Source organism: Aulonocara sp. 'chitande type north' Nkhata Bay, linkage group LG5, assembly GCF_057382095.1.
Source record: "Aulonocara sp. 'chitande type north' Nkhata Bay isolate Kocher_YH1m ecotype deep benthic linkage group LG5, A_spYH_male_GT1.1, whole genome shotgun sequence".
NCBI classification, from domain to species: Eukaryota; Metazoa; Chordata; class Actinopteri; order Cichliformes; family Cichlidae; genus Aulonocara; species Aulonocara sp. 'chitande type north' Nkhata Bay.
Window position 1 is genome coordinate 24,513,131 of NC_141348.1, and position 13,449 is coordinate 24,526,579.

At 37.9% G+C, this 13,449-nt stretch overlaps 1 protein-coding gene across 1 annotated transcript; it reads right to left on the reverse strand.

Annotated features, from left to right (window-relative positions):
• Nucleotides 1–1,065: 1,065 nt before the first annotated feature.
• Nucleotides 1,066–4,138, reverse strand: LOC147330646 (uncharacterized). Its single transcript, XM_086294065.1, has 5 exons — nt 3,188–4,138; nt 2,844–3,020; nt 2,547–2,654; nt 2,227–2,428; nt 1,066–1,718 (listed from the first exon to the last, which is right to left on the reverse strand). Exons 2-5 carry the CDS (start codon nt 3,017–3,019, stop codon nt 1,254–1,256), a joined length of 951 nt encoding a protein of 316 aa, XP_086150191.1. The 5' UTR covers nt 3,020; nt 3,188–4,138; the 3' UTR covers nt 1,066–1,253.
• Between the last annotated feature and the right edge of the window lie 9,311 nt (nt 4,139–13,449).

The following is a 13,449-nucleotide window of genomic DNA, read 5'->3' on the forward strand; positions in this document are numbered from 1 at the left end:
GATTTTGGCTAAAAGGGGTCAAAAGTCTTAAACAGATGAGCTAACCCCTTAAAGTAACCTGTAACAGCATTTTATCTACTCTGCATCACAGTTTAACAACCTGTGGGTATTTGGGGTTGATTACAGCTGGTAGCAGAGTAATAATTTGTAGAAGTATGTTTCCTTTACACTGATATTCAGTTTTATAAAACACTTTATACTTTTTACTTTGTATTTCATAACATTTTAGAAGGATTTAATTTGTGGTGCTCATATAGTCAATTCAAAGCTGCAGTTACTCGTTGTTATTAATATACACTGTTATCAGTATATTGGTACCACTTTACAATAAGGCTCCCCTTATAGATGCTAATAAATAGTTTATAGCTATATTATTAATTAATTTGTAAATGCTTTATAAACCATTATTAATGGTTTATTATGCATTAGTTAAGGGTGAGAAAGAGGAAAAAAACTGACCGGTTTCTTGCCAAATAGTGAGCCAAATGTGTTCACCTATATATTTCATCTAGAGTTGCTATATTAAACATTTCAGACTAAGTTACTATCCTGTAAGCACAATCAGCATTTGTAAACATATTTTTTATCATATAAAATTGTACTTCAGAAATGCATTATAAATATCCACAACTATCAATCGGAGCTTTGTTGTAAAGTGTAAAGCATAAAACCATTTATTAATGAATAATAAATATTTATAAATACCAGATGGGAGCCTTATTGTAAAGTGTAAAGCATGACACCATTTATTTATGACTAATAAACATTTATAAATGCCAAATGGGAGCCTTATTGTAAAGTGTAAAGCATAACACCATTTATTAATGACTACTAAACATAAATGACAAAAGAGAGTTTTGTTGTAAAGTTTAAAACATGTCAACATTTATTAAGGACTAATAAACATTTATAAATGCCAAATGGGAGCCTTATTGTAAAGTGTAAAGCATAACACCATTTATTAATCACTAATAAACATTTATAAATGACAAAAGATAGCTTTGTCGTAAAGTTTAAAACATGTCAACATTTATTAATCACTAATAAACATTTATAAATGCCAAAAGTGAGTCTTAAATGTATAATGTCACCATTTATAACACTTAGACCTAAATTACAATCAGTGCTTGAAATAACATTTAACTACTGTCAAAAATGGCAATGTATTGTAAGAGTAACACATGTAAAATTAAATGTGTTTTTTAAAACACCAAACAGTCACCCACTCCAAAAAAAGTTCATGCCAGACTGGTTCAAACTGGAAATATTTTTTGTATGTCCTTAAATAAGCGTCCCAGTGGTCCATCAGGGTGTCGCGAACCAAGCCAAGATGACCACTCAAGAACCATCAGGTGTTCCTCCAGCAACTTCTCAGTGCGATTTCCTCTTAGTCTACGGACATGTCCTTTGATGGTCATCCAAGCCCTTTCGATATGCTGTGTATGACTGCCAGATTGAGGATCTACAAACCACCTGCTGTGATTTACAGTGTAATGTCTGTACCCTATGTTTGTCAAAACATTCTTGTAGGCTCTCCACTCATCACTGATAATGGCACTACCCAACTTAACATGCTGTCTGATCAGAGGAACAAGGTGGCGCCTTGATCGTTTTTCAACAAGTTTTAACACGAGCCTTCGCCTTTTGTCTTTAATTCCCATCATTCCAAATACCCATTTCTTCCTTTTCCATGCATTTCCAAAGCGTCCACGTGCATACTGAAAACAAAAAGAATAAAATTAAATAGAATTAAAATGAAAAAGAATAAAATTAAATATCTACAAAGAAACATTCAAAAAGATGGTTGCTTCTACTAATTTTTTTTACTTATGGTAAATGGTAAATGGCCTGCATTTGTATAGCGCTTTACTAGTCCCTAAGGACCCCAAAGCGCTTTACACTACATTCAGTCATTCACCCATTCACACACACATTCACACACTGGCAATGGCAAGCTACATTGTAGCCACAGCTGCCCTGGGGCGCACTGACAGAGGCGAGGCTGCCGGACACTGGCGCCACCGGGCCCTCTGACCACCACCAGTAGGCAAACATGGGGTTAGTATCTTGCCCAAGGATATTTGGCATGCAGCCAGGAGGCAGCCTGGGATCGAACCACCGACCTTCTGATTAGTTAGATTATGGTAAAGGTTTCCATGTTTAGAGGACACAGTCAGATCTGCATTGATTCTAACAAACCTGTCTGAGAGTTTACCAACCTTTCGCTGATGACCTTAGACAGCTTTCATCTATAACCACAAATTCTCTGTCACCACCAAGACGGTGTCCATTGTTTATTCTGTGTCTTTTAATTGCACGTATACAAACATGTCGAATGTGTCTTGCCATGCTACCTAGTGTTCTGGAGCTGCCAGCCACTTCATCATCGATCATATCTACTTGTCTGAGCCTGAGCCCTTGTGAAAATCTGTGATAGAAATTGAGGCAATTATTACTTACTGAGGCCCTAATTTTATTTCACAAGTCTCGTATTGGTGTTCAATTATGAAAGGTGCATTGCTATTAATGTCTACATCTACATATACCTGTAAATGAACTTCATCCAACTGAAAAGAGATGTTTTTGATTTCTCAAAGAGGGAGCCAGTTCTAATTGTTCTGGAAACTTTCCTATGACTTGCTCTTTTGCAGCACCTGAGAACATATCAATGAGTTAAGTAAAGAAATGGACCCTTAAACAAGAGCATTAATTGAAAAGATAATCACAAAATTAAGTATGAAGAAAATAATAATGAAAAGAGGTTAATGCTCCCTCTTGCATTGATAACCGAAATATTTTGTTATATTTACTACATGCACTACATTATCATGCATTATACATACCACATATATTGGTCTTTCTTCACCACGGAAATCATTTTCATCTTATGGTGACAAACAGGACATCTAAGCTTCTTTTTTAGCAGGTGTTTCTTCTGCAGCCATTTAATGAGCCTTAGTGCCTTATATTTAGTTTGTTTTCCTTCTATTCTGGCGCGCAATCTCATTCCCAAAGACATTCTGGTGGAAAAAAAATGAGTAATTTATTTTATTATCACCTCGAAACACCGTAAAATACTCTATGGGAGTCTAGTGCAAATCGGTTCAGAGTTAAAGAACTTCACATGCTATATAAAACAAGCCCTATAATCAAAAATAGTCCCACGCAAAAAAGAGGATTGTCTCACCTGTTATAATGTATCTCCGACTTTGTTATGTAGATCTAACCCGCTGGATTCATGCTAAAAAAATATGTTCTGCTGCCAAAGGGAGGGAAAACAAATTTAATTTAAACGCAGAGGAGCTTATACAACCATCCAATCACAGTTAACTTTATTAAGGAAAGCCCCTCCTCTCAGAGCGCGACAGGCAGTGGAGCGCTCTGGAAGGTCAAGCCAAAGGGGCACGAACAGACACACTGAAGGCGCTCGTTCAAGTTGCTGCGCCATGGATGGAGCAGAAGATAAAAATTTGTGTGCGTCTGCGACTTACACAGTTAGCACACGTTCGAAGAGATACAAAAAGCAGAGACTGGATGATCTAGATTGCACTAAGCCAACGACGTCAGCAGTTAGACATGAAGGTGAGTATAATGCTAGCTAGCTAGCTACCGAGCCATTTGGCTGCTAGCTACAGTGGCTAACTAACATCACATAACATGTGAATAGCTCTATTACTATTGGTTATTCCAAACGATTGATATCACTTAGTTGTATATTTTTAGTTTTGTTTATGTGCATCATTAAATTTATATTAAACACCCTGGTAAGGCAGTACACATAAGAATTATTTGCCTTGTTTTAGAAATGTCTGAACCACCACATGTGTATATAACATAATTTTTACAAAGTGGCTTTTTATAAATTCAAGTTGTAACCGTTTTTAATCAATATTTTATTTGAGTTTCCCAAGTTTAGATTATAAATTATTTTAGTATTGTAATTTAATAATTGTTTGTTCTTTAGATTCTTCTTCTAATCCTGCCCCTACTGCAACTGCCCTTCTTAACAAGGAGCGAGAGAAACTGACTTTTCTTAAGGAGGAACTGGAGCGCGACACCCTGATGGACCACTGGGACGCTTATTTAAGGACATACAAAAAATATTTCCAGTTTGAACCAGTCTGGCATGAACTTTTTTTGGAGTGGGTGACTGTTTGGTGTTTTAAAAAACACATTTAATTTTACATGTGTTACTCTTACAATACATTGCCATTTTTGACAGTAGTTAAATGTTATTTCAAGCACTGATTGTAATTTAGGTCTAAGTGTTATAAATGGTGACATTATACATTTAAGACTCACTTTTGGCAATGTTTAATATAGCAACTCTAGATGAAATATATAGGTGAACACATTTGGCTCACTATTTGGCAAGAAACCGGTCAGTTTTTTTCCTCTTTCTCACCCTTAACTAATGCATAATAAACCATTAATAATGGTTTATAAAGCATTTACAAATTAATTAATAATATAGCTATAAACTATTTATTAGCATCTATAAGGGGAGCCTTATTGTAAAGTGGTACCAGTATATTAATAATGTACTTGATTGGTCTAAAGTGCATTATAGTAAACTCACTCCAGTAAGCTTAAAAATGGAGAAATTATAATGAGTAAACATAAAATTCTTGATAAAAATATTCTGATTTTCTGACAATAGTGTTGAGATAAAGTTTAGGCCTTCAGTTTGTCCGAGCATTACAATAACTAAGTACATGATGTGGTTTAAAATTGACATTTTATTTTCATGTCATCCAGCAACAGACACAGTTAGATACATTAATTTTTGGACAATGATACATTTTTCTGTGCACCACCACAGTGGATTTTAGACCAGATAATCAATATCTAATTGGAGTGCCGACTTTCAGCTTTAATTCAGTGGGTTTAAATTTCTGAGTTAACTATTGGAGATACATCGTTCTCAGAAGTACTTGGACAATTAAGTGATAAACTGTTTCAAGGTCAAGTAAAGCCTGCTTACTTGTTATTTCAAACTAACTAATCAGATAAAAGATCTGGAGTTGATTTCAGGTCTTGAACTTTCATTTGCTATTGTTAACTGGAATTCTAAACATGCGGTCCAAAGACATGTCCATGTAAGTAAAGAAAGCCATCATTAGGCTGAACAATCAAAATAAACCAGTCCGAGAAACAGAAAAAGGAGTGGCCAAATCAGCAGTCATGTACACTCTAAAATGGAACCAGTGGAGCAAGGTCATTAGCGTTTATTAATCATGTGACTGCTGATAGACGTAGCAGGGTGGATTGTGAAGTATACAGGGTTATACTCTCTGCTCAAATTCAGCCAAATGCCGCAAAACAGTTTACACAGTATTTCACAGTGTGAGTGAATGATGACACAAAAGGAAAAAAAGAAATAGTTTCTCAGGGCAAAGAAATGGGATATTCTTCAGTTGCCAAGTCGGCTATCTGATTCCAGCCCCAAAGAGCGTGCTTTTTATTTATTAGATTCAAAACTGAATGCAGCAGCTGAAGGTAGCTGCAGTAAAAGGCCTAACGGAGCATCTCAGTGAAGGAAACACAGCACTTGGTAATGTCCATGGGTTCTACACTTCAAACTGTCCCACAGACCTTACATTTAAAACTACTTCAGGTTGTTCACATCATTCTGTGCTTCTAAAAACAGGAGACTGTATATGATAATAGAGTCCAACACTTAGCTGTGTTTTGTTGTTGCTGATTCCTTTCACTATTTGATATGTTTTCTGGTGTTTTTGTGTTAAGATTTAGCTGCTGAAACAGATGAACTGATTGATGCCTCGGTGCTCATCTTCAAGGTTCTCTCTTTCAAATGTTAAATTTAAAGAAAGGTTTTAATAGATATCCAACAACAGCTACGATCTAGAGAGGTACAACTAACACAATAACTTAGATCCCTGTCACCCAACATATAGAGCTCTTACCTTAAAGACCTCATAGTACTCTTACCACATACTGACTGTTTCCAGCACTCGCCTGCAGCCTGTGAAAATATTTTACACTTTTTTATTGTGAAGGTCTCCTCCACAGGTCTCAAATCTCTCCTTCATGACCCCTCAGTCTCTACTTCCTGCGCTGCTGTCTTTGACAGGTTTGAGCCCGTGACTCTCTTCTCTTTAAAGGAGATTTTTGGTCGTTTTAAGCCTGCAGGGTCTCCAAGGATGTCCCTCCTCGACTCTTAAAAGAGGTGTTACCAGCAGTTGGACCTTTGGTTCTTGAGCTGGTAAAACACAGTCTGATGTTAGTTTGATGCCCTAAAGATTTTAAACATGCTCTAGTCAAACCCCTGATTAAAAAACCTGCTCTTGATCCTGCAATTTTTGCAAATTACAAGCCTATCTCCAAACTACCTTTTCTTTCCAGAATTCTTGAAAAGATAGCTCACAGCTAATTAATGACATTCCTGGAAAATGATTTAGACATTTTCCAATTTCCAAGTTTTTAATGACATATTTTTAGCTACTGACGCTGGGAACTGTGTTGTTCATGTGCTTTTAGATTTGATGGCTGCGTTTGATACAGTGGATTGTGCCATTTTACTCTCTTGTTTGGAGCACCGGGTGGGCATTAGGGGCACAGCACTGGAGTGGTTCAGGTCCTGCTTGGCTGGGTGAACTTTTTGTGTCTGTCTCTGTGACCATGTGTCGTCCTCCGCTCCTCTCTTGTGTGGTGTCCCACAGGGCTCAGTTCTAGAGCCCCTCCTCTTTTCTTTGTATCTGGTCCCTCTTGGTTCTATACTGAGAAAACATGGCATTGCATTTCATCTCTATGCTGATGACTGTCAGATCTATGTCCCTCTAAAGAAAAAAGGCACATATTCCATACAGCCATTACTTCAGTGTCTTGATGACATTAGGGTTGGATGTCTCTTAACCTTTAAAAATTTAATGACAAAAAGACTGAGGTGATGGTTTTTGGTAGCCCCACTGAGACCCCCAATGTGTTTTTAGATACCTTGGCCCAGTATAATAAGCCAACTGTCACAAACCTGGGGGTCAAAGTGGACTCTGAACTGAAGCTTGACAGTTGGATTAAAGCTTCTTTCATCTTAGGCAGCTGGTTAAAATAAAGCCAGTTCTTTCACAGCAGCACTTTGAGACAGTTATCCACGCCTTTGTTAACACCTGATCTGGATTACTGTAATGCACTTTATATAGGGGTCAGTACTTCATACATTACTCATTTACAGAGATGCAAAATGCTGCAGCTCATCTTTTAACTGGCACTCAAAGGTTTGAGAACATTTCCCCTATTTCAGCTTCACTGGCTGTCCACTCCTTTTAGGGTTCATTTTAAAATTCTCTTATTGGCTTTTAAAGCCCTCCATGGCCTAGCCCCATCTTATCTCTCTGAGCTGCGCCTTAAACGCCCACCTGCTCTCTCAGGTCAGCTGATCAGCTGAATGTATCCAGGACTGAGACTAAACTTAGAGATCGTGCTTTTGCTGTAGCAGCTCCCAAACTGTGGAACGATCTGCCTTTAGAGATTAGACAGGCCTGTTTTTTTAAATCACTCCTGAAAACCCATTTCTTCACCCTGGCCTTTGACACTTTGTGAGATGTTGGTTTTAGTTTATTTTCATTTTGGTTGTTTTAGTTTATTCTATGCTGTTTTATCTTGTTTTTAAATATAGGGCTGTTTTAATTTTTGTGTATTATGTATTTTATTTTCTACTGTTTTGTTTTATTCTATTGTTCTTAATTTATTTACTGTACAGCACTTTGTCCTGTGCTGGGTATTTTAAAGTGCTTTATAAATAAAGTTGGATTGGATTGGATTGGATTCACTCTGTGAATCACTTTTCCAGCGCTGATGTACTTTTACATGAAATAAACTCAGGCATATTAACTGAATTTAACTTAAGATTTCACAGAACTCACTTCATTTTGCACACTAAGCTCTGGCAACTTATGCTTTAAGTAAGTATCTCTGCTTAATGTAACTGTTGCACAAACATAAGTTGCTTTTTTTCTCTGAGGCATGCTTGAGTTGCTTTTTTTTTGGTAAACATAAGATATGAAATGAGATTTAAATCTCAATGAGACTTTTCACCTGGATAAATAAAGGATAATAAGGTAGCTTTCACATAGTGTAGGGCCAGATTTAACTTAAGTATATTTTTTATAAATGACAGGATGAGGAATATACGCATTAAAATATAGAATGTAGTTATGTAAGCGCAGTTTTGGCACAATGCTTTAATTGATTGTTTTTATTTTATTGCTGTCCAGAAAACCAGTCCGTCCTTTAAAAAAAAAAAAAAAAAAAAGTCTGTCTGTAACAGCAGGTCGTCGTGGAGACAAGCTGGTCCATCCAGTTCCTCTGTACTCGATGGAAGGTGATCGTGGCCATGATTTTCATTGAAATGTGAGGAATGTGTGGTGTGAATGCGCTTTTAATGGTTTACCTGCTTGACAGCACTGGACTTACTGCCCAGGATGAGACAGCAGTAACAGAGAGTTACTCACAGCATGAGCGTCATTCACTTAGTTACCAATTATCACAAATAAGCAATGGAAGTGTTGCTGTTTTTTATTTAACTGAGCTTCTTCCTTTTTTCCACTTGCTTCCACTGCAACTTTAGCTATGAATCATGAAAAGACAGACAGCTTACAGGCACTGAAGTAAAAGGAAATGAAGACCTAAAAAACACAAATATTTTTTGCATTCCATTATGATGTGGTGTAAACTGGCTGGAAGTGGAAATGAAAGCACTGATGAGATCTTAAAATTTACTGAATCAAAGAATGTGTGCAACGAAGCAGTTTCGGTGCATGGCAGCATCGTAGGCCCACACTGTAGCTTTCATTTTCATTATTACTGCGAAAAGTGTTCACAGGAAGATCTGCGGCTTCTCCCGACGAATGAAGGCACTGTTGGTGTGAATCCTGATGCTGGGTTTTAGTTCAAGTCTTTGTTGTTCACCACTGTGTGTTGTCAGGGGGCTGTTATATATATACCTCTTTCTCCATTTGTTACTGTCCTTTCATTCTATTGTTTGAGAATAGTTTTGTGTATTTTATGTTCAATATAGGTATTTGTTGTGCCTGAAAATGAATAAATAAATGAAATGAATGAAATGAAATGAAATAGTGACTTTTGTGTATTTATGTATGAGTTTCTTTTAATTCATGAAAGCTCACTTTGTCTACTCTGCAGTCCTTTGAAATTTTTCAAAACCTGTTTCAGTGTAATGAGGTATGTCAAAGAAAGTTGGTGCTTCTTGTGGCTAATTTGATTATTAGTGTATCATTCTCCTGGTTAAAGAAACCTTCTCTGGTGACAGAAGCAGTAGTCTAATGAAACCAAAACTATATGCATACCTGCTGCTAAGTGAGAGCTTAGAACACGGTGTACCACCTTTAATTCAGCGTATCACTGTTACATGTGGTATTATTTTGGATAGTAGCGCAGTACGGGAGACCGGGGATAGTTGTAACGTGGGTCAGTTGTAACACTTCCAATTTCTCCAATCAGGGCTAAGTTTCAAATGATGTGACTCATCCTGTGCATGCCCAATTCAGTTCTGCTATCACATGTGAAAAATCAGCACATTTCGTCAAACACAGACAATTTAACATGAAAAAAAGTAATTTGTATGCCAAAAAGTAAGTATTTCTACTTTATTTCAATTTCTAATAGCATTATCTGCTTTGCAGTTAAACTCATCTAACTTAAATTATGTTATTTGTATGTCTATGGGGATATATTCTGTGTAGGTCTTTAGTGCTAATGTTTTAGCCATTGGCTGTAATGTTAGCTAGTTCATGGCTATAGGAGTCTGGGTCAGTTGTAACAGCAACAGTCTGGGTTAGTTGTAACAATAATGCAGATGTTACAACTTACCACACTATTACTTTAACTTATATTAAACAAGTTGGGGCAACGACATCAGCAGAGAGAGGTTCACTGGTCGCATTTGTACAGTGGGGCAAAAAAGTATTTAGTCAGCCACCGATTGTGCAAGTTCCCCCACCTAAAATGATGACAGAGGTCAGTAATTTGCACCAGAGGTACACTTCAACTGTGAGAGACAGAATGTGAAAAAAAAATCCATGAATCCACATGGTAGGATTTGTAAAGAATTTATTCGTAAATCAGGGTGGAAAATAAGTATTTGGTCAATAACAAAAATACAACTCAATACTTTGTAACATAACCTTTGTTGGCAATAACAGAGGTCAAACGTTTACTATAGGTCTTTACCAGGTTTGCACACACAGTAGCTGGTATTTTGGCCCATTCCTCCATGCAGATCTTCTCGAGAGCAGTGATGTTTTGGGGCTGTCGCCGAGCAACACGGACTTTCAACTCCCGCCACAGATTTTCTATGGGGTTGAGGTCTGGAGACTGGCTAGGCCACTCCAGGACTTTCAAATGCTTCTTACGGAGCCACTCCTTTGTTGCCCGGGCGGTGTGTTTTGGATCGTTGTCATGTTGGAAGACCCAGCCTCGTTTCATCTTCAAAGTTCTCACTGATGAGAAGGAGGTTTTGGCTCAAAATCTCACGATACATGGCCCCATTCATTCTGTCCTTAACACGGATCAGTCGTCCTGTCCCCTTGGCAGAAAAACAGCCCCATAGCATGATGTTTCCACCCCCATGCTTCACAGTAGGTATGGTGTTCTTGGGATGCAACTCAGTATTCTTCTTCCTCCAAACACGACGAGTTGAGTTTATACCAAAAAGTTCTACTTTGGTTTCATCTGACCACATGACATTCTCCCAATCCTCTGCTGTATCATCCATGTGCTCTCTGGCAAACTTCAGACGGGCCTGGACATGCACTGGCTTCAGCAGCGGAACACGTCTGGCACTGCGGGATTTGATTCCCTGCCGTTGTAGTGTGTTACTGATGGTGACCTTTGTTACTTTGGTCCCAGCTCTCTGCAGGTCATTCACCAGGTCCCCCCGTGTGGTTCTGGGATCTTTGCTCACCGTTCTCATGATCATTTTGACCCCACGGGATGAGATCTTGCGTGGAGCCCCAGATCGAGGGAGATTATCAGTGGTCTTGTATGTCTTCCATTTTCTGATGATTGCTCCCACAGTTGATTTTTTCACACCAAGCTGCTTGCCTATTGTAGATTCACTCTTCCCAGTCTGGTGCAGGTCTACAATACTTTTCCTGGTGTCCTTCGAAAGCTCTTTGGTCTTGGCCATGGCAGAGTTTGGAGTCTGACTGTTTGAGGCTGTGGACAGGTGTCTTTTATACAGATGATGAGTTCAAACAGGTGCCATTCATACAGGTAACGAGTGGGGGACAGAAAAGCTTCTTACAGAAGACGTTACAGGTCTGTGAGAGCCAGAGATTTTCCTTGTTTGAGGTGACCAAATACTTATTTTCCACCCTAATTTACGAATAAATTCTTTACAAATCCTACCATGTGGATTCATGGATTTTTTTTTTCACATTCTGTCTCTCACAGTTGAAGTGTACCTCTGGTGCAAATTACTGACCTCTGTCATCATTTTAAGTGGGGGAACTTGCACAATCGGTGGCTGACTAAATACTTTTTTGCCCCACTGTATATGCAGTTAATGCCATTGGCAACACAATTCCTCCACTGTTTGTGTTCCCACACATACATTATGCAGACCTCTGTGTCAGAGATGGACCAGTAGGAAGTATTGATAGTGGAAATAAGTCAGGATGGGTGCAAGAAACAGATTTCCTCATCTTTCTGAAGCACTTTGCAAACCACACCAAGGTAAGCCATGATAAAAAGTAATGGAATTGCGATGCTGGTGAACAACTACATTTTTTCAGCTTCATTGTTATGTTCAAAATTGGTGCAAGAGTTGTAGGTTATAATGCCCACTGAGCCAATGAGGCCAAACTCAAGGAAGACCAACCAAAATTAATGAAATATTCAGTTGCAGAAAATTCCATAATTTGTCTTTTTTGGGGGGTTGGAATATGTTCAAAAGCTAGATTTCTGCATTCTGTCACACACACACACAGCTACATAAATGGCTCTAAGTGCATTCATGTGTTGAATAAACAAAGATTACATGTTAATGTTTTGTTAGTACCCTTATTTCATTGTGTTACATTTCACCCCAGGATATGTTACAACTAACCCAGACTATGGGGTTAATTGTAACATTTCACTCTTCGTGTTTGAGACCATACCATGCAATGGGTAATTGTGCTGCAGAGAAAATAGCTGCACTATTTAATAGCAGAGACATGTAAATACTTTGCATTACATTTTGAATCCACTACCTTCAACGAGCTCCAATTTACAGACAGAAATGTCAAAAATGTTACAACTGTCCCCGGTCTCCCCTAAATGGGTAAGTTGAGAGATCACAGAGATAAGACTGGAGAAAAGACATGTGTTATTATAGGGAAATATTCTGAGTGCTTCTTGAATGTAGTTCTTATCAACATCTGCATAAAAACAGAAGCAGCAGAAGACTCACTGTGTTGGCTGAGGGACTTCAGGCCAGCTGATTTCACCTGTGGGACAGTGACAGGACTACAACCCAAGGAAGAAGATTATCCACGCGTACTCAGTCCTGATTTATAGTTTATGCTGCTGTTTTATCAACATAAAATTATATGAAGTTTTTCACTCTTTCAACCATTCGAGTAGGAATTACAACATCGACTCTTCCAAACTGAACTATCTCAACAACTTCTGGATATTTTGCTTATTTGTTCCGATTATTTATGAGCGATTTGTGAACCATGATTAAATTTTTCAGCTTTGATGTTACAATAATTTTGCTTGTTTTTTTTTAGCACAGACATATTGAAGAAAAAAGGAAAAGAAGGAGGAATGCATTAGCTTTGAGTAATCATAAAGAGTTGCATAAATCCACACCCTTTTTGATAAATAATATTTATCAATACCTATCAATAACAACCAAAAAGCTCAATAATGCCTACAGAGGGAGAATTATATAAAGCAGCGATAACTGACACTAAGCTGACACCTGCTGGTTGACAAATGTAACAATGAAGCAGTCAGTTTGAGTCACTTGTTAACCCGGATCTCCTGTGTCATATTTATTCACCGTAATTCCAGGAAGTCAGAAGAAGACAACATGACCGATGTGTGAAATGAAACAAAATGTCACAACTGCAGCGACTGCATCCCAGGTTGTGGTGATATCTTCATGAAGCAAAAAGAGTACACAGAGAAACCGATTTCTAGCTGCACTATTTTACCACTAGATTGTTATTAACTGAGCCAAGCAGGTTATGTTTTTGCAACCGTTTGTGAGTGCGTGCCATAATTTTGTCTGTGAACTTTAGAGCTTGAAGAGTTGTGAATGAATTCTGATAAAACCTTGTAGGAGAGTGGAGTCATGTAAACAATTAACACTGAGGTGTATGCAAGCCAAAGTGTACCCAAAGACTTATAAGTGTGGTGTGTAGTGTTAACATGTTGAAAGATTTAAAATCTCCTGTCATATTTAACCTTTGACCTCTC

What these genes read in the sequence shown, in the direction of transcription:
- LOC147330646 (XM_086294065.1), bottom strand. Translation starts at nt 3,019, where the DNA reads ATGTCTTTGGGAATGAGATTGCGCGCCAGAATAGAAGGAAAACAAACT. An exon ending in AAGAAAGACCAATATATGTG is followed by an intron (nt 2,655 to 2,843) that starts GTATGTATAATG and finishes ATATGTTCTCAG; the next exon opens with GTGCTGCAAAAGAGCAAGTC. An exon ending in AAAGCTGTCTAAGGTCATCA is followed by an intron (nt 1,719 to 2,226) that starts GCGAAAGGTTGG and finishes TTTTGTTTTCAG; the next exon opens with TATGCACGTGGACGCTTTGG.